The sequence below is a fragment of the Notechis scutatus genome, chromosome 6, assembly GCF_049901735.1.
Source record: "Notechis scutatus isolate UNSWTSFEM ecotype Mainland chromosome 6, rNotScu1.2, whole genome shotgun sequence".
In the NCBI taxonomy this organism is placed as follows: Eukaryota; Metazoa; Chordata; class Lepidosauria; order Squamata; family Elapidae; genus Notechis; species Notechis scutatus.
This window is the reverse complement of record NC_142014.1, coordinates 32,045,881-32,072,461: the sequence shown is the minus strand read 5'-3', so window position 1 is coordinate 32,072,461 and position 26,581 is coordinate 32,045,881. Positions and strand designations below refer to the sequence as shown.

General features: G+C 45.7%; 2 protein-coding genes across 3 annotated transcripts in view; both read right to left on the bottom strand.

Annotated features, from left to right (window-relative positions):
- Positions 1-431: 431 nt before the first annotated feature.
- SEC61A2 (SEC61 translocon subunit alpha 2) lies at positions 432-19,781 on the bottom strand. Of its 2 annotated transcripts, XM_026667850.2 has the most exons (12): positions 19,619-19,781; positions 16,914-16,981; positions 14,759-14,824; positions 12,656-12,734; positions 10,778-10,909; positions 9,644-9,753; positions 7,610-7,763; positions 5,161-5,321; positions 4,094-4,291; positions 2,499-2,690; positions 2,291-2,367; positions 432-1,541 (listed from the first exon to the last, which is right to left on the bottom strand). In XM_026667850.2, exons 1-12 carry the CDS (start codon positions 19,623-19,625, stop codon positions 1,355-1,357), a joined length of 1,431 nt encoding a protein of 476 aa, XP_026523635.1. In that variant the 5' UTR covers positions 19,626-19,781; the 3' UTR covers positions 432-1,354. The 2 variants fall into 2 exon arrangements, with proteins under 2 accessions (XP_026523635.1, XP_087824021.1); XM_087967895.1 differs by lacking the exons at positions 7,610-7,763; positions 9,644-9,753.
- Positions 19,782-21,211: 1,430 nt separating this feature from the next.
- DHTKD1 (dehydrogenase E1 and transketolase domain containing 1) overlaps positions 21,212-26,581 on the bottom strand; it is a 30,852-nt gene continuing 25,482 nt past the window's right edge. Inside the window, exons 15-18 of the mRNA XM_087967880.1 lie at positions 26,039-26,208; positions 25,585-25,670; positions 23,015-24,055; positions 21,212-22,768 (exon numbers count right to left, since the gene is read on the bottom strand). Coding sequence (XP_087824006.1) covers positions 23,954-24,055; positions 25,585-25,670; positions 26,039-26,208 — 358 coding nt within the window. The 3' untranslated portion in view covers positions 21,212-22,768; positions 23,015-23,953. The remainder of the gene's footprint in view (positions 22,769-23,014; positions 24,056-25,584; positions 25,671-26,038; positions 26,209-26,581) is intronic.

Sequence of the window (26,581 nt, the reverse complement as noted above, 5' to 3'; positions counted from 1 at the left end):
CTACTTACAACCACAATGGAGCCCAACATTTCTGTTGCTAAGCGAGAAAGTTGATTTCAATCTCGTTTTATGACCTTTTTTGCCAGTTAAGTGAATCACTGCAGTTAATTACACGGTTGTTAAGCAAATCTGGTGCCCCCATTGATTTTGTCAGGTCGCAAAAGGAGAACATGTGAGCCCCTCTGGGACATTGTAACCATTGTAAATATGAGTCAGTTGTCAAGCCTCCACATTCTGATCCCGTTGACTGCAGATGTTAAGACAGCACGTAAAAACCAATTGTGAGTCACTTTCTTTTTCCAGTGCCATTGTAACTTTGGTCACTTAAAATGAGCCGTTAAGTCAAGGACTCTGTGTACACACCCCTTTTTTACTTCAAGGAGTTACAGAGAAGCCGTCTTATGAAGAAGAAGAAAAAACAGCAAGGATGAGCTTTTAATTAAATAACTTTTAATGTCTGATGTTTTTACACCGGCTACGATGCTGCTAAGAAGCACGACAAAGGCTCGGTGTCCGGTCAACACAAGCCCCTCAAAGACCAACAACTTTTCTCAGCTGTGGGTTGGTTTTTGTTTTAATTGACTTTGGAACAAAGAGACACCAGGGTGACGTTTCAAGCAACTTAGGGTCTCTCTTCCCTCCTTGACCCCCAGTCAGAAAGGCCCAGGCTCACAACGTCGACACAATCTCCCACCCTCGGCGTCAATTTCAGAATCAGGTTGGGTGGGTTGAGATGTCTGCTCCAAAGAGGGGCTTCAATTGCAAGGGAGGGGTGGGTGGGTTGTATTTTTCCTTTGTGTGTGTGTGTGTGTGTGTGTGTGTGTGTGTATAAAAGCAATTTGTGATAAAATATAGATTTCAAGGAAGGAAAAGGAATCTTTTTTTTTTTTTTTTTGAAACAAGCTCTAAGCCGTTTGGAACAAGCCGGAACTCTTTGCAATGGGCAACAAGACAGGTATAGATTGATTTGCACGCCCACTGAGTGTGCACATGTGCAATGCAATGGCCACCCACCATTCTTCCCTCGGGTTGTTTTCCAACATTACAGGCCACGAGAGAGAAAGGGAGAGAGGGAGGAGAGAGAGAGAGAGAGGGAGAGAGAGAGAGAGAGAGAGAGAAATATGTTTGGATTATTATTAGTATATATCTTTAAACCAAGACAATGTAAACGTTGATTCTTTTAAGGCAGCCAGCTCTGAAGCTGTGCACAAGCCCATTGATGAACAAATGGGGTGACTCATTTTGAAAAGAAGGGGGAACAAAAATAAATAAATTAAAATGGCATTATTGAATTCAGATGAGGTCAAAGGACGTTTCCCTCCTTTTGTCACAAGCCAGGAGAATGCTGGCCTGTTTAGAAAAACAAAGCCCCCACGCCTCCAACTTCGGCCTGTTCTTTGACAAAGATCTCAAAATATTGATAAATGATTGTGACTGCCAGCAGAATCCCAGTGCCGGAGCCGATGGCGCCCAGGAAATCAGCCAGGACCGAGAGCGCCCCGATACACAAGCCTCCGAAGGCAGCTGCTGTCGGGATGTACCTAAATGGAAAAGAGGAACGAAATGCCTTTTAATTCAAATCTGCTCCCTTTTCAGTCGTTGTGCCTGCAGTTCCTGACGTTTCGTTCGGCAGGGAGAGTGAAATCTAGGTTAGTCAAGCAAGTTGCATTGTCGCCACATGTGCCTGAAAGTTCCACATTTCCTAAAGTTGTTTTATTTATCTTTTTATAACCGCCTTTAAGGCTTGCCCTTGACTTACGACCACAATTGAGCCCCAAATTTCTGTGGCTAAGCGAGGAGGAGGGGCAGGGGAAGGATGGTGGGTTCCTTAGGGCCTCCCCCCGAGGTTACTGGTTTTCTTGCAGACATTTAATTATCAAACTAGGTAACATCATCAGTGCTAGAAGGGAGAGGAGGAGGAGGTGGAGGAAAAAGACTATGGGGTCCTTGATGCTCTCTGTGCTTGGTTGTTTTCTTGCAGACATTTAATTACTCAACTAGATAACATCATCAGTGCTAGAAGGGAGTGGGGTTTGCGAGGAGGAGGAGGAGGAGGAGGAGGAGGAGGAGGAGGAGGAGGAGGAGGAGGAGGAGGAGAAGAAGAAGAAGTCGTCGTCGTCTATGGGGTCCTTGGTATTCTCTCAGCTGGTTTGCTTTCTTGCAGACGTTTTATCACTAGCACTGATGTTGTTGCCTAGTTGGGTAATAAAACATCTGCAAGAAAACCACCTAGCTCAGAGGGCGGACCAAGGACCCCTCCTCTAGATGACCTATTTGGGGGTCTCCTTACCGGTTTAATTCGTGAACCATGGATGTGTCTCGGTGCCCTCTCATTACCATCTGCTGCTCTTTCAGCTGCTTGGCGACCTGCAGAAATACCCAGGTGTCAGAAGGGAGGATGCCAGGTGTGGCTTCCTCGAGGGAGAACCCGGGGAGCAGGTGCCGTGGAGTGGGGGTGGGGCGTAGGAGGAGGGAGAGAGAGAGAGAAATCCACCTACGTCTTTGGCAGAAGATCCAGACACTTCGATCCATGTCTTGGAGAAAAAGGCACAAGAGCCCAGCATAAATATAATGTACACGATCACGTGGACCGGATCCTCAAAGATGGCCCCCATGGATTCCGGGGGGGAGAGGTAATAGCAGAGACCCCCCACCGGATAGGAGCGTGCTGGGCCGCCTCCGCTAACGTCCTGGGAAGGAAGGAAGGAGAGTGTGGAAAACATCACAAACACACACTGTCATGCCTCTGTCGGAGTCTGAATCCAAGGAAGACGACGAACAGCTGACAGGAAGCGGGAGTGTGGCTCAGTTGGCTATGGAGGAAACTGGGGAAGGGTAAAGTCCGGCTGGACATTCAGAGGAAGACCCAGGCCCACCCCCTCTTCATCCTAGGACACGCAGGGAGAAACAGAGAAGAGAGCAATGTGGGTTGTGTGACTTATGGGGGAGGAAAGGGCCCTGAGTCCCTTCATTAGCTGCAGCTGGGAATACAGTGTTTAAAAAGGGAAGCTGCGTGCAGCAGGCTGCTGGTATTGTTGTGGCTTATCTGTCTTCCTGGCATCTTCCCAACCATGTGAGTTTCGCCTGTTTTCAAGTCTGAAATTCTTGCTCCTGCCCTGCCAAACTAATTACCTCAGTTTGCCTTGATTGGATTTTAAGTTACAGTTTGTGTTTACCATGTTTCGGACTTGATTCTCTGCAGCCAAAGGCTGTTCCTGGGAGAATTTTTTCTCCAGCCAGAAGGTAACCTGGGCATTGGGGGCAAAGTTGGAGATAATAAAAGGACTCTTATTGCTTATCTGACTTGTGTTGCCTTTGTGCCACTCCCTGAGTCATCACACACACACACACCCCTCTGCAGACCGCAAAGAGCATACAGTCCTTGACTTACGACCGCAATGGAGCCCTATGTTGACGTGTTGAGTTTTTGCCCCGTTTTGCAAGCCTTTTTGCCACCTGTGTTACCGGAATTGTGCAGTCATTAAGCCAATCTGTCTTCCCCCACCGTTGAGTTTGCTGGTCAGAAAGATCGCAAAAGGGGATCTGGGACCGTCGAGTCTGTTGTCCTAGGACGGAATTTGAGTACGACGACCATGAGGATACTTCAATGATCGTAGGTGTGAAAAACAGTCATGGAAGCCTCCTCTTTCAGTGTCATCATAACTTTGAACGGTCACTAAACGAACAGCTGTAAGTCGACTTACAATAGTTACAATAGTTCATTTAGTGGCTGTTCAAAGTTACAACAGCACTGAAAAAAGTGACTTATGACCGTTTTTCACACTTGCAGCATCCATGTGGTCACATGATCAAAAATCAAATGCTTGGCAACTGACTCATATTTATGATGATTGCTGTGTCGGGGGTCACACGATCCCCTTCAACCAACTCAAAGGGAGGCATCCTGATTTGTTTAACGACCATGAGAGTCACTGGATGACTGCAGTGATTCCCTTAACAACAATGGCAAGAAAAGCCACACAAAACTTACTGAACTGATGTCTCGCTAAGTGACAGAAGTGGGCGGGGAGCTTGATTGTGGTCGTTAGGCTGAGGGCTGAAGTCTGCCTTATAGGAAGAGCTGGCTACTCACCGCCCACTGGCCGAGTAAATTGACCAGGAAGTTGCCACTGAAGCGCACAGACAGCATCTGGGAAATGACATAGAGGTTGGACACTAAGGCGGACTGGAGGATAATGGGGATGTTGGAGGTATAAAAGAGCTTGATGGGGTAGCTGCTGTATTGACCCCGGTAACGTGCAGACTTGATCGGGAGATCAACTCGGAATCCCTGCGGGGAAGAAAGGGAGGAAAAAAGGATCACAACTGGCAAGCGGGATCTCTCCGTTTCGAAGCTGCAGAAATGGAGAAGGTCTTCAGGATTTTAGACCAGTGGATTTCTCCTCCTGGAGGACGGAGCCCGGAAGATCCCGCAATGAAGCTGCAAACTTTATATCAAATCCTTCCTCATGTTAAGGATTAGAAGCAGCCAGGATTAAAAATAAATAAATCTGAAATCTGGAGTGTTTTGTCTCTTTCCCCAGCCAGCTACCCCGTTTTCCCAAAAATGCAACCTATTCTGAAAGTAAGTCCTAGCTTGATTTTTACATGTGTGCCCAATATAAGCCCTACCCCCAAAATAAGTCCTAATTAAGATCCCGCCCACTCCAGAGTGGACAGGTAAAAATTAAGCTAGAGTGGGGATAGAGGGGGTGGAGCTGCCCTACTACTTAGCTTTGGACAGTTGTAGACAGGCCTCGCACACCCCAACACCTGCCTGGCCGGCCCATTTCTTCTGAAGCCAGCAAGGCTTTCCTGAAGGCCTCTGGAGCTGAGAACAAAGCTCTGGATCGATCCAGAGCTCTGTTATTGGCCTCAGAGGCCTTGAGGAAAGCCTTGCCAGCCACAGAAGTTCCTGAAGGCCTCGAACAGCAAAAAGGAGGCCAGGGGCGATGCGCGCAAGTGAGATTAGTCAGTGGATGGCATTCCCCCAAAATAAGACCTGGTGCCTTTTTTGGTGGGAAAAAATATATAAGACAGGGTCTTATTTTGGGGTAAACATGGTAAAATTCTATCTCCGTGATTCAGACAATGGCACCAGACAAAATTCTGTAGAGATTTCAGCTTCTTTTGACCTAGCCTCCCCACAGGTGTGCTTACCTGAAAGTATATGACTACGGCAAACACAAAGACGGTCGCGATGAGGTTCATGAGATTTGGCAAGTTCTGGCGGTAAAAGGCTTCCCGCAGAGCGCGGACTTTGTCAGTGCGCGTGGCCAAGAGGTGGAACAAGGCAATGACGGCGCCCTCGAATTCCGTACCTGGAGGGAATCCAACAAAAAATCCGTCCCAAATCAGGTCGCAGGCATGGTGACCAACTCTGGCGTACGAGCAACGCAAAAAAACAGCCAAAGGGAACTCATGCAGCATTCAAGAAAGAAATGGAACAACAACAAAAGGGGGAATTACAGGCCATCCTCGACTTACAACAGCTGGCTTAGTCACCGCCCGAAGTTACGACGGCTCCAGAAAAAGGGATTTAGGACCGTTTTTCACACTGATGATGGCCAGGTGATTGATATTCAGATGCTCGGCAACTGACTCGTAGTTATGATGGTCGCAGCGTCCCGCGATCCCTTTGGGCGATCTTTCGAATCGGCAAAATCATTGCAGAGGCCGGATTCGCTGAACCACCTTAACAGCTGCAGTGATTCACTTAACAGCGGTGCCCAGGTAGGTTCTAAAAACGGGGCTAAAGCTCACTTTAACCAAGGCCTCGCTCAGCGGCAATTTCGAGCTCCGTTGTGGTCGTAAGTCGAGGACTACCTGCCACGGGGTGTTGTAATTATTCAGTGAAACGGACGTGGTTAAATTTAAAACGAATTGTGCTAAAGTCTTAAAGGAACTCTTTTATTTGAGATTCACTAAGCAAAATTTCATGCAAACCCCAAGGCTCTTTTCCTAGTGAAGAAACGAGGCTCAACATGCATGCAAATTCTTCCAAATGACGAGAGAGCACTTAGAAGCCGAAGTGGGGTATCAAGGCAGGTGTTCCTTTGGGGATGCCCATTGTTGTGGCCCACCAGCAGCTAGTGGAGCTGGCGGCAGACTCGGACAGTGAAGAGGTTGGGTAGGGACATGGACCGGTCCCGGAGTCTGGGAAAGGCTCTGAAGAAGGCTCTATGTCAGAGGCAAAGATGGGGCCAGGGACGTCTGACAGTTATCAGCTGCCTTTGGAGTCGGAGATCAGTGGGGAAGAAGAACAGCTGGAGCCTGTTCCCAGGGTGCGCATGCGCAGAGCTGCCAGGAGAAGGGAACAGCTGAGGAACAAGGGTCGACTCTGGAGTAAAGGCCCAGGTGGACGATGAATGGTCCCTCCCTTAGGGAATAAAGAGGAGCAAAAGGGGAGTGGGGTTTGCAGGAGACAATTAGTTCGTTTAATTAGTATGAAGATTTGTTTATGACTCCTTGCCAAGTATTGTCTGCTACAGAGTGGCGTTTGGAAGCTATCAGCCTGGTAGCTCTCCAAGCCTGATAAAGGTCTGTGGTTGTAAATTCACCCTTGAAAGCCTATTTGCCAGGACTTTGTTGGATGTGAAGGATAGGAATTCACATTAGCCTAATAAAAAGGGGGTTTTATCGGGACAAGGAGTCTGCTTTGTGATTTCAGGAAGCCTAGGTGAGAACACCCACTTCCTCAGCATCATGAAAAGGCACCCCCTACTCTAACACCCCTCCCCCTACTCTAACGCCCCTGACGTATTACTTGTGCAATGGTCTTTGGTAATATCAGAGAGAGAGAGAGAGAGAGAGAGAGAGAGAGGAGGAAGAAATGCACGCAGGCCAGTGGGCAGATAAGGGACAGCTTGGCCCTCTGAAGGAACCGGGGTGTGGAAAGCACCACTGAAGGGATCTTCTCCTTGTTCCCTGGGAAGGAAAAGTGAAGGGGAAGGAGAAATGGGCTTTCAGATTACAAGGATCTCAGATCACAAAGAGAGTAGAGAAGAGCAACCAAGATGATTAAGAGGGTAAAAAACATACGATGAACGGTTACAGGAACTGGGTATGTCTAGTTTGATGAAAAGAAGGACTGGGGTGACATGACAGCAGTGAATTTGGCGGGGGGGTATTGACCTTAGCTTCTCAGGGAACCCTTATGTTCTGCTGGAAGTGTAGGGTTCTCTAGAACTCAGTTTATAGAGTCCCCTAGAACATAGCTTGTAGGGTCATGTAGAACAGATTGTAGGTTCTCTAAACAGTTTGTAGAGTCTCCTAGAACAGTTTGTAGGGTCATCTAGAACAGTTTGTGGAGTTGTCTAGAACACAGTTTGTAGGGTCATCTAGAACACAGTTTGTAGGGTTCTGTATGTGCAGTTTGTAGAGTCCTTTAGGACATAGTTTGTAGGGTCCTCTAGAATGTAAGTTTGTAGGATTCTCTAAATGCAGTTTTTAGGGTCTCCTCGAATGCAGTGTGTAGGGTCCTCTAGAATGCAGTTCGGAACACTCCCCCCCGATCTAGAGCCACCTCTCGTGTCCGGTTCTAGGCTGCTCCCCGTGAGAGGCCGACAAAGCATGCAACCGATCAAGCCGAGAGGAGAAAGTACTGTACCTCTGCCCGTGTTTATGGTGGTGGGGCTAAAGGCCTTCCAAACTATGGTCTCACAGATGTTGGTGGCAATGAAGAGGGAAATGCCGGATCCCAGGCCGTAGCCCTTCTGCAGAAGCTCATCAAGCAGCAGGACTATCAAGCCAGCAACAAACAACTGTGGAGGGGGAGGGGGGGAATTCCAAAAAGGTCCATAACTCTGTGCCCCCCCGAAAAAACCCCTCACTCTTTGCCCCAGAAGTAAAACACCTTCCTTCTCCCTCCAGGCTGCCACAGCCATGGCCTTTGCTTGCCCTGTCAACTTTGGGGCGGTTGGCTACTGAAGCCCTGAATTAGGCGAAGGACTGAGAACAGCCAAATCTTTGACTTGCACTGAACGCAGGTAGTCCTCGACTTACGACAGTTTCACTTAGTGACTGGTTGAAGTTTAAAAATGGCCCTGAAAAAAGGGGACTTAGGACCGTTTTTCACGCTTACGCTTTCTGTAGCATTCCGTGGTCACATGATCAAAATTCAGATGCCTAGGATCATTGCTACGACCGTTTCCCCAGAACTGGAGCTCAAACAAACACCAGGCACATGTTGGGCGAAGGATGCAACTTTGAGTTTTAGATCTGACAAAGGTGAAATAGTTACAGAAGGGAATATATTTGCAATTCAGGGTTGAATTGTGGGGTCCTTGGTGCTCTCTGAGCTGGGTTTCTTGCAGACATTTCAGGACCCAACTAGGTAACCTCATCAGTGCTATAAGGGAGGAGGGGGAGGAAGAAGAAGAGGAGGGGGGAAGAGGGCTCCTTGGTGCTCTCTGAGCTGGGTAGTTTTCTTGCAGACATTTCATGACCCAACAAGTTAACATCATCAGCATAGAGAGGAGGAGGAGGAGGGAGGAGGACTGTGTGGTCCTTAGTGTTCTCTGAGCTGGGTGCTTTTCTTTCAGACTTTTCATGACCCAACCAGGGAATGTCATCAGTGCTAGAAGAAAGGAGGAGAGGAGGAGGAAGAGTTTGAAGTCCTTGGTGCTCTCTGAGCTTGGTTGTTTTCTTGCGGACGTTTCAGGACCCAACTAGGTAACCTCATCAGTGCTAGAAGGGAGGGCTGTATGGAGGAGGAGGATGGCTGTGTCCCCAAGGCCACGTGATCCCCTTTTACGACCTTCTGACAAGCAATGGGGAAGCCAGATTCGCTTAACAACCGGGTTACTCACAAGAAAGGTCTAAAATGGGGCAAAGCACACTTGGCACATGTCTCAACAGAAATTGGGTGGCTCAATTGTGGCGCTAAGCCGAGGACTGCCTGCAATTCATGTGGCCAAGTTCAATTCGACCCATGAGGAGCCTCTCTCTTGGCTTATGGCCATAGGGCCCTCCTGTCGCTTTCATAATTGTATTTATTTTTCAATTTCCCGGCCTTTCCTGTATTTTCCATTCAAAGGTTCATCTGATTTGCTTGGCTTCTGAGACCAGAGCAGCAGGCCAGGTACCCAGCAGTCTAAACACTTGGAAACTTTGATTATGGAAACCAAGTTTTGTTAATTCCAGAAGTTCCTTGGGGAAATAGTTTTTCCTGGGGTTGAGAAAATAATTTTCCTCTAGGTTGGCAAAACAACTTCTTAACTACCTCTCCTTTCTTTTGTTCTTTTGTTTTTGGTGGAGATCTAATCCTTTGCTCTTCAGTAGCCCATTATAACTTGTAAAATGTAAAAAAGAACAATTTTACACTACTCTTAAGGATTCCTGTATCACAAAATTCTGGCGTATATTTCTAGGTTTTAACCCAAAGGTTAGGCTACTTTGAATTTATTTTTCTTTTTAATGCCACTGGTCTCTTGGCTGATTGATACCTTACAAAGGACGGATAGAATTAATTTATTTGGGTCTGGGGGAAGCAAACCCAATTCAATTAATTCAAAATATCGACGCTTTCCTTCTGCTATACTGAAGTTTACAAACTGGCTACTGTGTTTAAGGATTTCGGAGAAGACTCAGGCAAGATACCCAACTGTGGATTTCGTGCCACCTGTGTGATTGATGGACCTACCTGGATGATAATCAGAAGGCAGATCCCGGCCCCCATCTCAGAGGCATCCCCGTACATCCCCGTCATGACGTACACAATGGCCTGGCCAATCGTGATAATCATTCCGAACACTGGAAGAGGAAAACAAGAGAGTTTATGATCCTGGAGAAGAGAGTAAGAGTAGCGCAGGATGGGAGTGTTGGGGTCCTTGGTGCTCTCTAATGAGTTTGGTGGTTTTCTTGCAGACGTTTCATAACCTGACTGGTGTCAACTCACAAAATATTTCTCGGGTTGTGTTACGAGTTGCCAACAGAAAGGGAGGGGGGAGCAGTGTGGCAGCTTGGAAATTGAAACTTCATTCCATAAATGTTTTCAAAGATAGTAACTAGGTGACTGAAGTTTCTGCCGTGCAAAATTCTAACTGGAGAGCATGACTGATAATACTTAAGCTACAGATGTGTCCCATTGGAGAATATGAAGTATAATACATCCAGCGGGATGGGGGAAAACCAGGGTCAAGGGTGACAATGAATGATGTGCCTCAGAGTCGGCTACACCCAGGCAGCGCTGGCATGTTAACTCCCAATAAATCCTTTTTAAGTTTTGAAAGTTTGGCTCGAGGCTCAGGATTTAAATGGGGGGAACTGCCGGAATCCTGACAACTGGGTAGCATCATCAGTGCTAGAAGGGAGTGGGGTTTGTGGAGAGGAGGAGGAAGGAGGGAAAGGTCCTTAGTGATCTCTGAGCTTGAGTGTTTTGTGCAGATGTTTCATGGCCCAACTAGGTAACATCGTCACTGCTAGAAAGGAGTGGTGTGATAAACAGAGAGGAAACCCTTCTAGCACTGGAGATATTATCTAGTTGGGCCATGAAACATCTGCAAGAAAACCACCAAAATCAGAGAGCACCAAGGACCCCACAGTCATTCTTCTGCTCCTGCTCCTCTTCCGCTCTGCAAATCCCACTCCCTCCTAACACTGAAGATGTTACGTAGCTGGGGCATGAAACATCTGCAAGAAAATCCACCAAGATCAGGGAGCACCAAGCACCCCACAATGGCTCCCCCTTGCTACAACCACACAGGCTTAAGTAGTTCATTTGATGCATTTGCTAAGGGGAAGGTGGTTCCATCCAGGGCCCGGAATGAATGCTCACACTTCTGAGCGCCGTTGAAGAGAGCTCGGTCTTTTGGCGTGTCCCCCACTTCAATGATTTTGGCTCCAGCCAGGAGCTGCATAATGAGTCCGGAGGTCACGATGGGAGAGATGCCCAACTCCATTAAAGTGCCTATAGAAGAAGGGATGGAAGGGAGAGAAACAAGGAAATGGATCTTTAATACATCGTGTTTTGCACGGGGGGAAAAAAAATCTGAATTATGTCCTTAAACATCCCATCGAGGGGCCAATTCGCGGTGTCCCTTTCCAATGAGGCTATCCCTATATCCATGGTGACGTTAAGAGGGGTGGACTTCAACTCCCAGAATGCCCCCAGCCTGGGGAATTCTGGGAGTTGAAGCCCACTCCTCTTAATGTTGCCAAAGTTGAGATACACTGCTCTAGATTTTGATTCTCCTTGCTCCTATGAGAGTTCATGGTTTCAGGTAGTCGACTGACTATAGTCCATTTAGTGGCCGTTCAAAGTTACGACGGCACTGGGGGAAAAAAGGAGGGGACTTGGGGCTGTTTTTCACGTTTACCGACGGTTTGAGCATCCCTGGGATTAAAATATCAGACGCTTGGCAACTGGTTCGTACTTACGACCGTTGCGGTGTCCCAAGGTTGCGCGATCCCCATTTTTGAGACCTTCTGCCAAGCAAAATCCCTGGGGAAGCTGGACTCACTTAACAGCCGAGTTACCGATTTAAAAACCGTAGCGATTCGTGGTGAGGAAAGTCGCAAGACGGGGCGAAACCCCCTTAAACGGATTTCCCCAGCTGGCAACATAAATGTGTAAGGCGAGGACCGCCTACGTTGCACTCCCACGACTTAAAATCTAAAGACGAATGAGGGTTTACTCCCCCCGCCAAAATCTAAGCCATCAAATTTGGTAAGCAAAGGAGACGGTGGCAGATCAGAAAGGGAGCGTAGAATAAACAGAATCGGAAGGGACCTTGGAGGTCATCTAGTCCAACCCCCTGCTCAGGCAGGAAACCCTATACCATTTCAGACAAGTGGCTGTCCAGTTGCTTCTTAAAAACCTCCAGTGATAAGGAAGGAAGGAAGGAAGGAAGGAAGGAAGGAAGGAAGGAAGGAAGGAAGGAAGGAAGGAAGGAAGGAAGGAGGGAGGGAGGAAGGAAAGGAAGGAAAGAAGGAAGGGAAGGAAGGAGGGAGGGAGGGAGGGAGGAAAGAAGGAAAGGGAGGGATGGATGAAGAAAAAAGAGATAGATGAAGAAAAGAAGGAAGAAAAAAGAGATGGATGGAGGGATGGATGCAGGAAGGAAGGAAGGAAAACAGCATAATAGAATTGGAAGGGACCTTGGAGGTCTTCTAGTCCAACCCTTTGCTCAGGCAGGAGTCCCTACACCATTTCAGACAAGTGGTTGTCCCTAACCTCCAGTGATGGGGAAGGAAGGAAGGAAGGAAGGAAGGAAGGAAGGAAGGAAGGAAGGAAGGAAGGAAGGAAGGAAGGAAGGAAGGAAGGAAGGAAGGAAGGAAGGAAGGAAGGAAGGAAGGAAGGAAGACAGCATAACAGAATAACAGAGTCAGAAGGGACCAGAGGACTTCTAGTCCAACAATTTCAGACAAGTGGCTGTCCAGTCTCTTTTTAAAAACCTCCAGTGATGAAGCCCCCGCAACTTCTGGTGGCAAGCTGTTCCACAAATTAATTGTCCTGTCTCCTTAATTCCAGGTTGCTTCTCTCCTTGATGAATTTCCACCCATAGTTGCTTCTTGTCCTGCCCTCTGGTGCTTTGGAGAATAGCCTCTTCTTTGGGGCAGCCCCTGAGATATTGGAACACTGCTATCCTGTCCCCTCCCCAGTCCTTCTTTTCATCAAACTAGACGTAGACTAGACAGTAGAATGAAGCCCACCAACCCCTGTTTGATGCGAGGATGACTCTCATCCAGTAGAAGGGATCGGCGGAGTCCGAGGACATGATTCCAAATAATGGTATCTACAAGAGTCGGAACAATATTAAGCATGAATGAAAATAGAAGACAGAGGTGATTTTTGAGAATGGCGCATACAAACACGGAGTCGTTCTGGGCAAAAAAAAGTCCACACCATTTTTTGATGGGAGATTCTTCAAGGATGCACACCGTCAGTGCAGGTATTCCTCGACTTACACCCGAGAGGAGCCCAGAATTTGAGTCGTACGTCATTGTGGTTGTACACTGCAGCACCACGTGGGTGGACTCAATTTTACGACAGCTTTCACAGCAGTTGCTATGCAAACCACAAGGTGGTTAAGCAAATCTCATGAACGTTAAACAGATACATTCTTCTGCATGGGCAGGTTTTTTTTTTTGCTGGAAATTGTAATTTTGAACTGTCCTAAAGCAAACTGGTTGTAAGTTGAGGATTACCTGTATAAAGTTAAAATTAAAAAAGAAACAAACCACTTAATCTTTCCCCTGGTATAGACAACAAAATGAGGAGACCCCGTAGCTTAGAGGTTAATACATCTATTTAATATCCTGTTTCTCCAAAAATATGACCTACCCTGAAAGTAAGTCCTAGCTTAGATTTTTCCACGTGCACCCAATATAAGCCCTACACCCCAAAATAAGCCCTAATTAAGATCCCACTCACTCCAGAGTGGATGGGTAAAAATTAAGGTAGGCTGGGGATGGGGGGGTGGAGCTGCCCTACTACTTCACTTTGGACAGGTGTAGCCAGGCCTCACACACCCCGACACCTGCCCGGCTTTCCTCAAGACCGCTGGAGCTGATAACAAAGCTCTGGATCGATCCTGAGCTCTCTTATCAGCTGCAGAGGCCTTCAGGAAAGCCTTGCTGGCTGCAGAAGAAGAAGTTCCTGAAGGCCTCTGACAGAGAAAAGGAGGCCAGGGGTGACGCACATAAGTGAGATGTGTCAGTGGAGGACATCCCCCCAAAATAAGACCTGGTGCCTTTTTTGGTGGCAAATACGAAATATAAGACAGGTCCAAATGATTTCTCCTAATCCTCAATTCCCCTACTCCCGTGATGGCGAACCTATGGCACGCACAGCCATTTGTGCCAGCACACGAGCTGCAAGCAAACTTACCTCACTGTGCATGCGCGCGCTTCACACCTGATTTTTGGCTGGTTTGAGGCCTTTTTCAGCCTCCCAAAGACTTGAGGAAAACTTCTGCAGGTTTTGCAGGCCAAAAACTAGCCCTGTTTCGTCACTTGTTTTTCTGAAAATACCGGAAGTGACGAAATGGGCCTAGTTTTCGGCCTTCAAAGCCTGCAGAAGCCCTCCTCAAGCCTCTGGGAGGCCAGTGCAGGTAAGGGGGTGGGTGGGGATTGCTCGCGCATGCATAGGGGGCACGGGGAGCGCGCACTGCCTTCTGGGTGCTGGCACGAGAGTGCGAGTGTGCAACCACACATGAAGAATCAGTGGCCCAAATCTCCTGGACACATTTATGCCCTTTCTGGTTCTTTATCAGCAACCACACTTCTATGAATGTTGGTATATACGGATAGTATATACCAGCTTACAACAGTTTGTTTAGTTCATTCAAAGTTACAACGGCGCCGGAATAAATGACATGACCATTTTTCACACTTACGATCTTTGAGGCATCCCCATGATCACATGATCAAAATTCGGACTCTTGGCAACTGACTCACATTTATGACGGTTGCGGTGTGCCCGGTGGGGGGGAGGGGGGGAGTCAAGTGATCCCATTTTGGTACCTTCTGACCAGCAAAGTCAGATTCGCTTCACGACTGGGTGACTAACTTACCAATGGCAGGGATTCACTTAGCAACCAGGGTGAGAAAGGCAAAACTCACTTAACCACAAAAATATGGCGCTCAATTGTGGTCGTTAAGTCAAGGACTGCCTTTATGAATGTCAAAGGACTTCTGCAGCAGAACGTACAACCTCCAGCCCTATCGATTATCTTGGAACATCAGGCAGACTATACGTTAGTCTGATAGAAGGTGAGCATTTAAAGGATCTTGGCCTATCATTGAGGTCAATTCTTACCTGGCAGCATACTAAAAAAATGAAGAGGGTGATAGCTGTCCATAAAACTTTCTCTCTGAACTGAATCTGTAAAATAAAACCAAGTTAACCAATATAAATTGTTTAGGATAGCAAGATGAAAAAACAAAAGAACCACATCTCCATGTCCATGGAGATTCTCAGTCATTCATGCCAAGAGGCAACTGGACTTCCTTGTTCTTCTTTGAAGACATTTTGCTTCTCATCTGAGAAGCTTCTTCAGCTCTGACTGGATGGTGAGGAAGGGGAGGATTTATATTCCTTGCAGACAGCTGGTCATTTGCATCCTTTTAGAGGGTCATTGAGGCCACTTGGAGGTTTATTGTGTGTCATCAGATGAATGATCATGTCATCATTTCGGACTGAGAAGACAGCTGGTTTGAAAGAGGGGGTCCAAGAGGCCATCTAGGTCAAAATTGAACAGCCCTCTCAATAGACGGGGAGGGATACGACATCATCTACCTCCAGTCTACAACACAGTCCTTTCAGCAGTTCCAAGAAGGCTCCACACCCATTTGCACCATTCAGGTGACTCCAGGGATACAGGTAAACCTCCAAGTGGCCTCAACAACCCTCTTAAAGGATGCAAATGACCAACTGTCTGCAAGGAGTATAAATCCTTTCCCTTTCCCACCATCCAGTTTGTTCTGACCCAAGCCTTGTTCCAAGGAAACAAACACGAAACAGAGGTAACAGCAAAACCTTTTAATGATTCTTTACGAATTCTGTTCCTTCCTGGTTAAAAGGCTGTTTCAAACTTATTGTCTCTGATAAGAACGAGCCTTGCCAAGGTGGTGCAAGGCTGCCAAGAACACTAGATAAAGTTGCCAAGAAATAGTTCAAACACAAAGAGTCTCCAAACACCAACCAAGAGAATCCGAACATCCACAAGGCTTGAGTGCAAAAACTTCTTTGCTTCCTGCAAATAACTCCGGTTTCTCAGCTGGCTTTTATCTCTTCAGGGAGGGGCCATCAGCTTGCAGCCTTACTCCTGAGTCGCTCCTGCTACTGCATCTGCTCTTTCCTTCGAGCAGCCCTGCAGGCACCGGGCACAGGCTCCTCAGGGACCTCTTCCTCAATGCTGCCAGCCTCCACAACTCCGAAGGCAGCGCTCCACTCCCTGATGGTCCTGGCCCTATCCCTGCATCACACGGGGGCCCTTCATCCAAATCCTCACTCTCTGAGACCTCAGCCGTCCGCACCTGCTGCCGGCAAACCATAACACAGTCAGAGCTGAAGAAGCTTCTGGGATGAGAAGGGAAACGTCTTCAAAAGAAAAACCAGAAAGTCCAGTTGCCTCTTGAAAAGAAGGACCCTTGGGACAACCACATCACCATGTTATAATATTCACAAAATGAACTTGTACTTAATTATATGGAATTATCAGATACAGTAGAGACAGCTGAGGTTCAAAAAGTAAGGCCAATGATGGGTTAGGACTTGAGGGGACAAACGTGTTGTGCTAGTTGAATCGTTTTTTTTACTTTCACAAGTACACAGAGTCAAAAGGAAGTACTGATAGAAGAGAATTATTTATAGCTCAGGACTGAATTGTGGGTTCCTTAGTCCATTCTCTGAGCTTGGTTTTATTTTATTTTTATAGCAGAACTTTCACTACCCAACTAAGTAACATCACCAGTGCTAGGAGAGAATGGGCCTTGTTCTCACTGGGGCTTGCTCATTATCAATAGTGCAAACCCCACTCGCTTCGACACTGATGATCTTACCTACTTTGGTAATGAGATGTCTGTAAGAATACAAGGAAGCTCAGAAAACACCAAGGACTTCAAAAGCAAATATTAAGAGCTTCCCTATCTTACCGCTGGGATACTGTAAATTAAGTCCTTTTTTCCATGCATGACTAAAGGGAAATACTTCATCCAATGGTCTTAATGGATGTTTAGTGAAATCTGTTTGCACACAGACTCGGAAATAAGTCTCAGCCAAATAAGCGGAATTTACCTTCAGACATACTTAACATTATCTACCCAAATTTCCACAATCTCATTTATATTTGAAAATTACAGACAGCACTCAAATTTCCCACGTCTTCTCTTTAAGAACCTGATTTCCTAGAATTTTAAGACTTTAAAAATGCCTTCCGTGAATCTTGCAGAAGAAAAGTCACGGCACTTACTTTCCTTTCAGGCTTCTGGATTTCGGGTAAAACAGCACAGAAGGGCTTAATGAGTTCCAGAAATTTGACTGTTAAAAGATTAAAAAAAAAAGGCACAACATACATTACGGCGAGGTGAGAATAAAAGTACAGAACATGCAAAGTATTGTCAAGAGAACTTCCTTTAACTGCCTGCAAATATTTGTCTCACTTTAATGCCTATGACACACAAGGGGGCTGTGTCAATGTTGAGTATCATTTGGAAGAACTCATAGATAAATCCACAACGGAGCCCCTAAATTTTGAGTCAGTTTACAAACATCCGAAAATAAATCACACGACCGTGGGGAATGCTGCAATGGTCATAAGTGTGAGAAATGGTCATAAATAACTTTTTTTCCAGTGCCACTGTAACTTTGGTCTGTTGTTAAGTCAAGGATTACCTGTATAAGAAATGGTCTTTTATTTAAATATATATATGCATACAAGAAAGCCTGCATCACTAGCAGTTAAATGCTCTTTTATGATTAGTCACATCCAAAGCAATTTTCTCATTTTATTATTTCTCTTTTATTTACCCAAATAAATATTTCTGCACAAATTGTCCCTCTCACCAGAACAATGCACAAGATATTTGTGCATTTATGGACTGTGTTTAATGAAAACTTATGAGCCAAAGTATTGGCTAGCTTTAAGGAACAAATACCTAAGTGCAACATTATTGCTATGTTTAAGAAAAAGCAAACTTTTCCTAACCTTATTTCAGCTTTGAGGAAAAGATAAAACACAAGAGTGTTTTGTGTGCAAAATTGTGGAGCCCATCAAAGGCTAGACATTAAAACTCCTAGAATCCACAATTGTTGGTTGCAGTTTATTGTATTATAGTTTTTAAAATATCTAGAAAACCCTATTTTACCTCCCTGAATTGGCCTTCATAATAATTTGAAGTCGTGCATTTAACAAGCACCTATTATCTCTAGATAGATCCTGCAACATCCACAGATTTAAAAGCAGGTGTATTTTCCTAAGGCCAGTCGTGCAACTACAAATCCGTGCAACCATTTGATTTATAGTGAATTGTGACATGATCTCTACCAAACAGACACTTGACATACTTCCTACTGGCAAAGTTCGCTCAAGACGTGGCACCTCATACAACCATGTTTATCATCACCAGAACCTGAGCAAACGTCGTCGTATTTTGCATCTCCCTCGGAGCATGGACCAACCTCATGTGCAGGTAGGAGAGGAGAGAAGGACAAAAAAGAAAAAGAAAGAAAGAAAGAAAGAAAGAAAAAGGAAGGTCCATTGGCCTTTTGGGGGGATGGGTTTTGGAGGCAATGACTCCAATATCGGGCCTGGGCAGGTTTGTACCAGGGCTAATCCAGGGGTGACACTTTAAGTGGCAGCAGTGGCTGCCATATCAGGAGGGAACAGAAAAGGAAGAAGGTTGGGAGGAAAGAGAGAGGGAAGGAGGGAAGAGGAAGGGGAATAAGGAAGGGAGGAGAGGAAGGAGGAAGAAAAGGAGAGGAAGAAAGGAGAGGAGGGAGGGAGGGAAAAAAGGAAGGAGAGAAGGGGAAGAGAGGAAAGAGGGAAAGAGAGAAGGAAGAAGAGGAAGGGGGAATAAGGAAGGGAGGAGAGGAAGGAGGAAGGAAAGAAAAGGAAGGAGGGAGGGAGGAAGAAGGGAAAAAGAAGGAAGGAGGGAAAAATGAAGGAGAGGAAGGAGGGAGGGAGGAAGGGAGAAAAAGATAAGAAGGAGGGAAAAGGAGAGGAAGGGAGGGGAAATAAGGAAGGGAGGAAGGAAGGAAGGAGGAGAAAAGAAGGAGGAATAGGAAGGAAGGAAAAGTGGGAAGGAAATAAGGGAGGAAGGCAACTCTACTCCCAAGTATCTCTCAGCCCACCTCTCCATGCCAACAGCAGGTACATATGCAACTACAAAAACCATACGTGGGGTGGGGTGTCACCAAGCAACCCTCCCACAAGCCACAAGCCTTGCAGGGGGGGGATGAAATATCAGCAATGCACTGCATGATGGGGGCAGGGGGCAGGCTTCAACTTTGCAACCCCCCTAAGGAGCCCCTGATCCCAGCCCTGCAATGTCCTGGGTACCCTCCCCCCCCGTTTCTTCCATCCCTCCCCTTTTCCTCCTTCCTTCTCCCCTCTTTTCCATCTCTCCTTCCTTCCTCTTCTTCCTTCAATCCCGGTCCCTCCTTTTTCCCCTCCCTCCCTCCTCCTTCGCATTCCCTTCTTTTCCTCCCTCCCTCCCTTTTCCCCTTCGTTCCTCCCTCCCCTTCCCTCCTGTCCCCCTCCTTCTTCTTCCTTCCCCTTCCCTCCTTTCTTTCCCCCTTTCACCTTCCTTCCTTCCTCTTCCCTTTCTCCCTCCTTGCTTCTCTCTCCTTCCTTCCCATTCCCTTCTTTTCCTTTCCTTCCTTCCTTCCTTCCTTCCTCCCTCCCTCCTTTCCTCCTCCTTCTTTGCCTTCCCCGCTTCCTTCCTCCCTTTTTCCTCCTTCCCATTCCCTCCTTCCTTTCCCCCTTCCCTCCTTTTTTCTCCTCCCTCCTGCCTTCCTTTTCCTTCCTTTTCCCTTTCCCCCCTTCCTTCCTTCCTTCTCCTCCCTCCCTCTCTCCCCCGAGGGGACCCATAGCCCGGAATGAGCCCGGGGGCCACCGGGGGGGGGAGAGGAACGGTGAGGAGGGGGACCCCCGCCCGGCCCGGCCCCTCCACTCACTGCCCATGCTGGCGGAGGCGGGCTCCGGGCTCCGCGGGGCTGGCAGGCAGGCAGGCAGGCAGGCTGCAGCAACTCCCCTACCCCGCCTCCGGCCTCCTCGCCGCTCGGGAGGCTGCCGGCCTCCGCCCACGTGACCGGTGACGTCTTAAGCGGCGCGACGAGCGGGAGGAGGACGTCGCGCCTCCCCATTCCCGCTAGAGGGCGCCGGGACCGAACCAACGGCACCCAAGCGCGGAGAGGGGGAGGTGAGAGAAGACCGGGTAGCCCGTTTTCTCAGGTAACCCCCCCCTTCTCTCAGGATGGGCCCTTCCTCTCCCTTGGCAAGCTCCGCAGCTCAGTGCAGGCGGTGCTCGACTTGCACCGTTCGTTTAGTGAACGCCGCGAGCCCTTTGCAAGCAGGAAGCTCGTACTGGCGGTCCTCGACTTGCAACCGTTCGTTTAGTTTACAGTGGCACTGAAAAAAAATGACTTATGCCCGTTTTTCACACTTAACGACCGTTGCACCATTCCCACGGTCGGGATGCTTGACAACTGACTCGCATTTACGACAGTCACAGCATCCTCGGGGATTGTGGGATCCCTTTGGCGACCTTCCGACCAGCAAAGTAAATGGGGAAGTCAGATTTGCTTAACGACTGGCGTTGCTAACTGAACAACGGTGGTGATTTGCTTAATGCCTGCGGTCGGAAAGGTCGCAAAAATGGGACAAAGCTGACAACGCGTGTCTCGCTTGGCAGCATAAATCCTGGTCTCCATTGTGGTTGTTTTTAAGTCGAGGACTACCTGTGCTGGGCCTGGCTGGGGGTGTCCAGATCTTTTGGAGCCCACGGAGGAGCTGTGCATCATCATCTGTGTTAAGGAGGGGAGATGTAATGCGGAAGGAAGGAAGAAAGAAAGGGAAAGGGAGGGAGGGAAGGAAGGAAGGAAGGGAAGGGAAGGAAAGGGAAGAAGGAAGGAAAAAAAGGAAAGAAAAAAAGGGAGGAAGGAAAGGAAAGGGAAGGAAGGGGAAGGAAAGGAAGGAAAGGAAGGAAGGAAAGGGAAAGAAGGAATGGAAGGAAAGGGAAGGACTGAAAGAAAAGGGAAGGAAGGAAAGAAAGGGGAAGGGAAGAAGGAAGGAAAGGGAAGGGAAGGGAAGGACTGAAAGAAAAGGGAAGGAAGGAAAGAAAAGGGAAGGAAGGGAGGGGCCTGGCTGCATCAGAGGCAGATTGTGCAGCATCGGATGCATTTCTTAAAAATAAATGGATATTTGCAGAGAATCTTGGTTGGGTCTTCCTGCCCGTCTCTGAATTCTTCGTCCTACCACATCTGATTTTTATAATTATTTTATTTTCTCAGCATAGAGTTGTCAGCTATGTTTCATTCATTCATCCACACCCACCCACTCACCCATCCACACACACACACACACACACCACGTTTGGGGCTCAGTTGTGGTCGTAAGTAAAGTACAGATTGTAATATCTGTATTTTTATGCTCATGGGACAAAAATAAAGAGAGACACCATAGTTTGTAGGACAACTTTTCTGCTTATCAGTTAGACATAAAAACCAGCTTTTTATTATTAAAATAAGAGAAAGATTCAAGACTCCATGTAACTTTGATATTTCAGTTTTATTACAGTGGTGTATGTTGATATTCAAGACCATGTCTTTGCTTCCCTCTGAAAAAGAGTTACAGCAACAACAGTAAAAACCAGTTTTTCTTCAAACAGAAAACAAGAACGCATCTATCAAGGATGCTTGAATTTTTTATTAAGCAGGAGTTGGATTTAGTGGCAATTTTCAATTCAAGAACTCGGAATTCAAATAGCAGTTTGCTCTGCAGAGTGATTTCTTTGACCTGGTGGCCTTCTCTCTTATCCAAACTTAAAAATCATCCTTGAGAAATTCCTTTCAGCCCCAAATCGCTAAAGATACAAGGATTTTCTGGGATCAGATCTTTCAAGGCAATAAAGAAACAGAAAATGCATTTGGGGTAGTGCGATAAATGTTAGTTTGGAAACATGAAAAGATTTGAAAAGAAATCAATTGTCACAGTTCCTAAAACATTTTGGTTGCAGGTACAGAAAATACAATTAAGGCATTCACAGCAAACCAAATAAAAGGGAGAAAAAAATGATATTTTACACCCGCATTATTTCATCATACAGAATATCAATTTAATCCCATTTTATAGATGTGAGAACAGAACCTACTATAATTCATTACACAGTTGCAGTTTTCAATTTATATTTTCTCCATTTCAAATCTCCCCCCCCCAAAAAAATCTGTGTATGTGGTTGATAAGATGGCATTGATTAGATGGCAAAAAAACCCTTTCATAATCAATTTCAACTCTAAGGAACCAGTAAAGATGTTGGTGAAAATATTTGTACTTTGGACTATGGATGGAAAATGTATAGCTTCATATTTAAGTACTTCATAAAATAAATTTAAGGCTGGCACATGGCACCCATAACCATACTTTGTACATAAAAATTATTTTTTTTCTGACGAGAATTGTTGAGCAACATTATTCCACTGTCTGGAATCCAAAAGGACATAACCCAGATTAATGTTTTTATTTGCATAAAGTAGGCCTATGCAGCTTTTAGATGGTTAAAGTGCACCCATATAACAGGGCTTGTTTTTGCAATCAGAGCTGTATAATTCCTGCATTTAAAAATTCCCTGATTTTCTGTGGTTTACAGACACTTCACCTTTGTTGCCAAAGGCAGATCAACTGTCATAAATTATTCTACAGGTCTCAGAAAAACTACTTTTAAGAAATTCTTTCTGAGAAATTCACCCCTGGGTTATTTTTTGTTTTAATGGAAAACACTAAATCCTACAGTTTGGTTTGTAATGCCACAGGCAAGCCAGCTAAACAGGATGATCCCCTGCTGCATTGTAATATGATTTAAGAACTTCGATAAAAATCATTGTACTGGTTTAAAAAACGGTTGGTCTATTCTCCACGCTCACCCGTCGGTGCGAAGGCGGAGAAATGTAAACAGGTTTAAATCCAAGGGTGAGATTCTACCGGTTCGCTCTGATGATCAGAATCAGTTTGCTCCGATGGTCAGCTGTTGCCCCCCACCCCCCAAGCGGCTGGGGCTCTAGTCTGTGCTTTATATCCTGGTTTGCAAGTTCAGCTGATTTGGACATCAGCTGTTTAACACAGGGGTCCCCAACCACCGGTCCGCGGACCGGTACCGGTCCATGGAACAAGTCCTACCGGGCCATTGGTTTGCTGGGCGCCGCCATCTTTTTTGATGAAAAGTGCTTCCGGTGAGCTTTTCCGGGTAGAAAGCTCACCGGAAGCACTTTTCATCAAAAGATAGCGGCGCCACATGCCGGATCGTGCCCAGCTGATGCCAGTACCGGGCCGCGGCATAAAAAAGGTTGGGGAATCACTGGTTTAACACACAGAGATTGCTGGAGAAGGTCAGTAAAAATAAAAAAGCCAATGCAATCCTAAATTGCATTAACAGAGGGATACAATCCAGATCAAGGGAGGTACTAATACCACTCTATAAAGCCTTAGTAAGGCCACACCTAGAGTACTGCATCCAGTTTTGGTCACCAGACTATCAAAAAAGATGTTGAGACTCTAGAAAAAGTGCAGAGAAGAGCAACCAGGATGATGAGGGGACTGGAGGCTAAAACATATGAAGAACGGTTACAGGAACTGGGCCTGGCTAGTCTAGGGAAGAGAAGGACCAGGGGAGACAGGATAGCAGTCTTCCAATATTTGAGAGGCTGCCCCAGAGATGAGGAGGAGGTCAAGCTATTCTCTGAGGCACCCGAAGGCCAGATAAGGAATAATGGATGGAAACTGAACAAGGAGAGATTCAACCTGGAAATCAGGAGAAACTTTCTGACAGTGAGAACAGTCAACCCATGGAACAAAAGTTGCCTGAGAGCTTCATCCCTGGAAGCTTTCAAGAAGAGATTGGACTCCCATCTGCCAGAATTGGTGTAGGGTCTCCTGCTTGGGCAGGGGGTTGGACTAGATGACCTACAAGGTTCCTTCCAACTCTGATTATCTGTTATCAGTAGCAAATGTTCTGCATGTGCGGGCTCACTGAACTGGTTGTTACATTGGTTGAATTGCACCCCTGTTTAAATCCCAGGAATTTGCACTGGCAGAATTGGACATCTGCAAGGAAAAGGAAGAGAGAAAAACTCCCGTTTTATAACTCCGGTTTGGCCAAATTCATTTCGGTAGCATAGAACCTCAAGAGTAAAAAAAAAAAAGAAGAAGTTTTTTTGAGTTTTGGATTTTTTCTTTTTTCTTTTTTTGCTTTCCAGGCCTCGTTGTTAACAGCAAAAGTCCCACAGTGGGTTAAGCCTTCAAGCGAACGTTTCGGTGAGGAGATTTTGCTGTTGTTTCTGGTGCAGCACTCCAATGCCCACGGCAGGGGCTGGCAAGGCGGGTCGGCTGACAAGGCTGAGCTGGGAGGAAGTGCAAAAGAGGCAACATTAGACCCTGGTCCCTTTTTGTCAACTGGGGTTAAAAAGACGCTGGAGATTCGGGCTGCAATTCTGCAGCTCCTCAGATATTTCTTTCTTTCTTTCTTTTCGGATGCCCTTTTTTGCTTGTATCTTACGATTTGTGTTGCTTTCTTTACTATCCTAGTGTGGTTTGTGTTGATTGCTTGCTTAGTATTCCTATGACTATCACTAATGGTTGTATCTTATGATTTAGGTTAGGATGAATGTGTTTTATGAGGATTATTTATGATCATGATTTATCCCTTGGTTGCTTGTATGAGACCACATGCACCAGAGACAAATTCCTTCTGTGTACAATCGCACTTGGTCAATAAAGAATTCTACTTTTATTTCTATTCTATTCTATTTTCCTTTCCTCTATTCTATTCCATTCCATTCCATGTTCTGTGCTATTCTACTCTATTCTTTATTCTTTATTCTATTCTCTATTCTATTCTATTCTATTCTCTTTTCTATTCCATTCCATTCCATTCCATTCTCCTTTCCACGGTTCTGTTCTATTGTTCTGTTCTATCCTATCCTATCCTATCCTATTTTCCTTTCCTTTCCTTTCCTCTCCTCTATTCTATTCTTTTTTTCTTTCCTCTGTTCTATTCCATTATGATCTAGTCCTATTATTATTATAATTATTTTAATTTTTAAACTCTGTAATGTGATTGTGATGTGGTGTTTGGGGCACTGTGCTGGGGTAGCTTTCAAATTTCATTGTATTCGTAGAATGCAATGACAATAAAGGTTTTCTATTCTATTCTATTCTATTCTATTCTATTCTATTCTATTCTATTCTATTCTATTCTATTCTATTCTATTCTATTCTGCATTCTGTTCTGTTCTATTCTATTCCATTCCACTCCATTTTCCTTTCCACCATTCTGTTCTATCCTATCCTATCCTATCCTATCCTATCCTATTTTCCTTTCCTTTCCTTTCCTTTCCTTTCCTTTCCTTTCTTTCCTTTCCTTTCCTTTCCTTTCCTTTCTTCTATTTTATTCTATTCTATTCTGATCTGTTCTGTTCTATTCCTTTCCTCATTCTATTCTATTCTATTCTATTCTATTCTATTCTATTCTATTCTATTCTATTCTATTCTATTCTATTCTATTCTATTCTATTCTATTATTCTCTATTTTTCTCTCCTCTGTTTTACTCCATTCCATTCCATCGATTCTACTCTACTCTACTCTACTCGATTCTATTCTGCATTCCGTTCTGTTCTATTCTAATTCTAAATCTAAATCTATTCTAATTCTAATTCTGAACCTATTCTAAATCTAAATCTATACAGTTCTGTTCTATTTCTGTTCTGCTCTACTCTAATATTTCTATTGTAATGTTTTGATTGCTTTGTGTTTTGGGGCAGTGTTGGGTTGTTGTTGGTTTTTTTGAGTTTTGTATTTCGTATTTTAACCTTGTGTAGAACAAAATAAATAAATATATATATTTTAAAAAAAGAAATCTTGAATTTTTACCTTACAAGCCAGTTGCTTTTCAAACCTTGGGGAGACAAATGTCCAGGGCCCCATGTTCTGAGGTTCTTCCTGACTCCAGACAAAAGCTGCAAAACAAAAGTTCCCCCTTTAGCCCAAAATGTATATTGCCAAGTCAGAAATTTGTTGACTGAGTTTTGCCCCGTTTTACGACTTTTCTCGCCACATTTCACGTTAGGTGAATCACCGCAATCGTTCAGTTGGTAACACGGTTGTTAAGTGAATTGGGTTTTCCCATTGACTTTGCTTGCCAAAAGGTCGTAAAAGGGGACCGTGTCATCCCAGGACATGCTGACCGTCGTAAATATGAACCAGTTGTCAAGCATCCAAATGTACATCACACGACCATGGGGATGGCTGCAGAAGTCGTAAGTGCGAAAAACGGTCATAAGTCACTTTTTTCAGTGCCACTGTAACTGACATAGAGTCTGCTAACCTTTGGCATTAGTGAACTTGTTCATCTCTTGTCGCAGAGCTTCAAGAGGGAAAGGACACAATTCTTCTAATCTCACAATGGCAGTGGTGTGCTTCTTTTCTTCAAGCAGCTCTCGGTGTTTGGCCAAAGTGTAATAATGCTTGCCAGAACAGAGAATCACCTTGCTGACACTAAGGAGCAGGAAGAACGGAATTATTTCCAACACAAGAGAGCCCATAAAGTGAAGCCTGCTTGTTAATTCAGTCATTAAGCGAACACAGTTGTTAAATTTTTTTCTGGTTTATTGGGAGTTTTAAACTTATAAGTCGCCCAGAGATGTCAGGAATAAGTTGGGTGGGTGGTTATATAAATTTTCTAAGTAAAATGAACGAATGGACAGATGGATGGATGGACTGATCAACCGACCAAACAACCAATCAATCAACCAACCCAACCAACCAACCAACCAACCAAACAACCAACCAACCAACCAACCAACCCAACCAACCAACCAACCAACCCAACCAACCAACCATCCAACCAATCCAACCCAACCAAACAACC

Bases quoted from the DNA above. Each gene is read 5' to 3' on its own strand.
- SEC61A2 (XM_026667850.2), bottom strand. The intron at 9,754-10,777 runs GTGAGCATTCAT...TTCCTCTTCCAG, and splicing joins CTTCAACGGCGCTCAGAAGT to TGTTCGGAATGATTATCACG. The intron at 5,322-7,609 runs GTACAGTACTTT...GATTCCCTCCAG, and splicing joins CACCATAAACACGGGCAGAG to GTACGGAATTCGAGGGCGCC.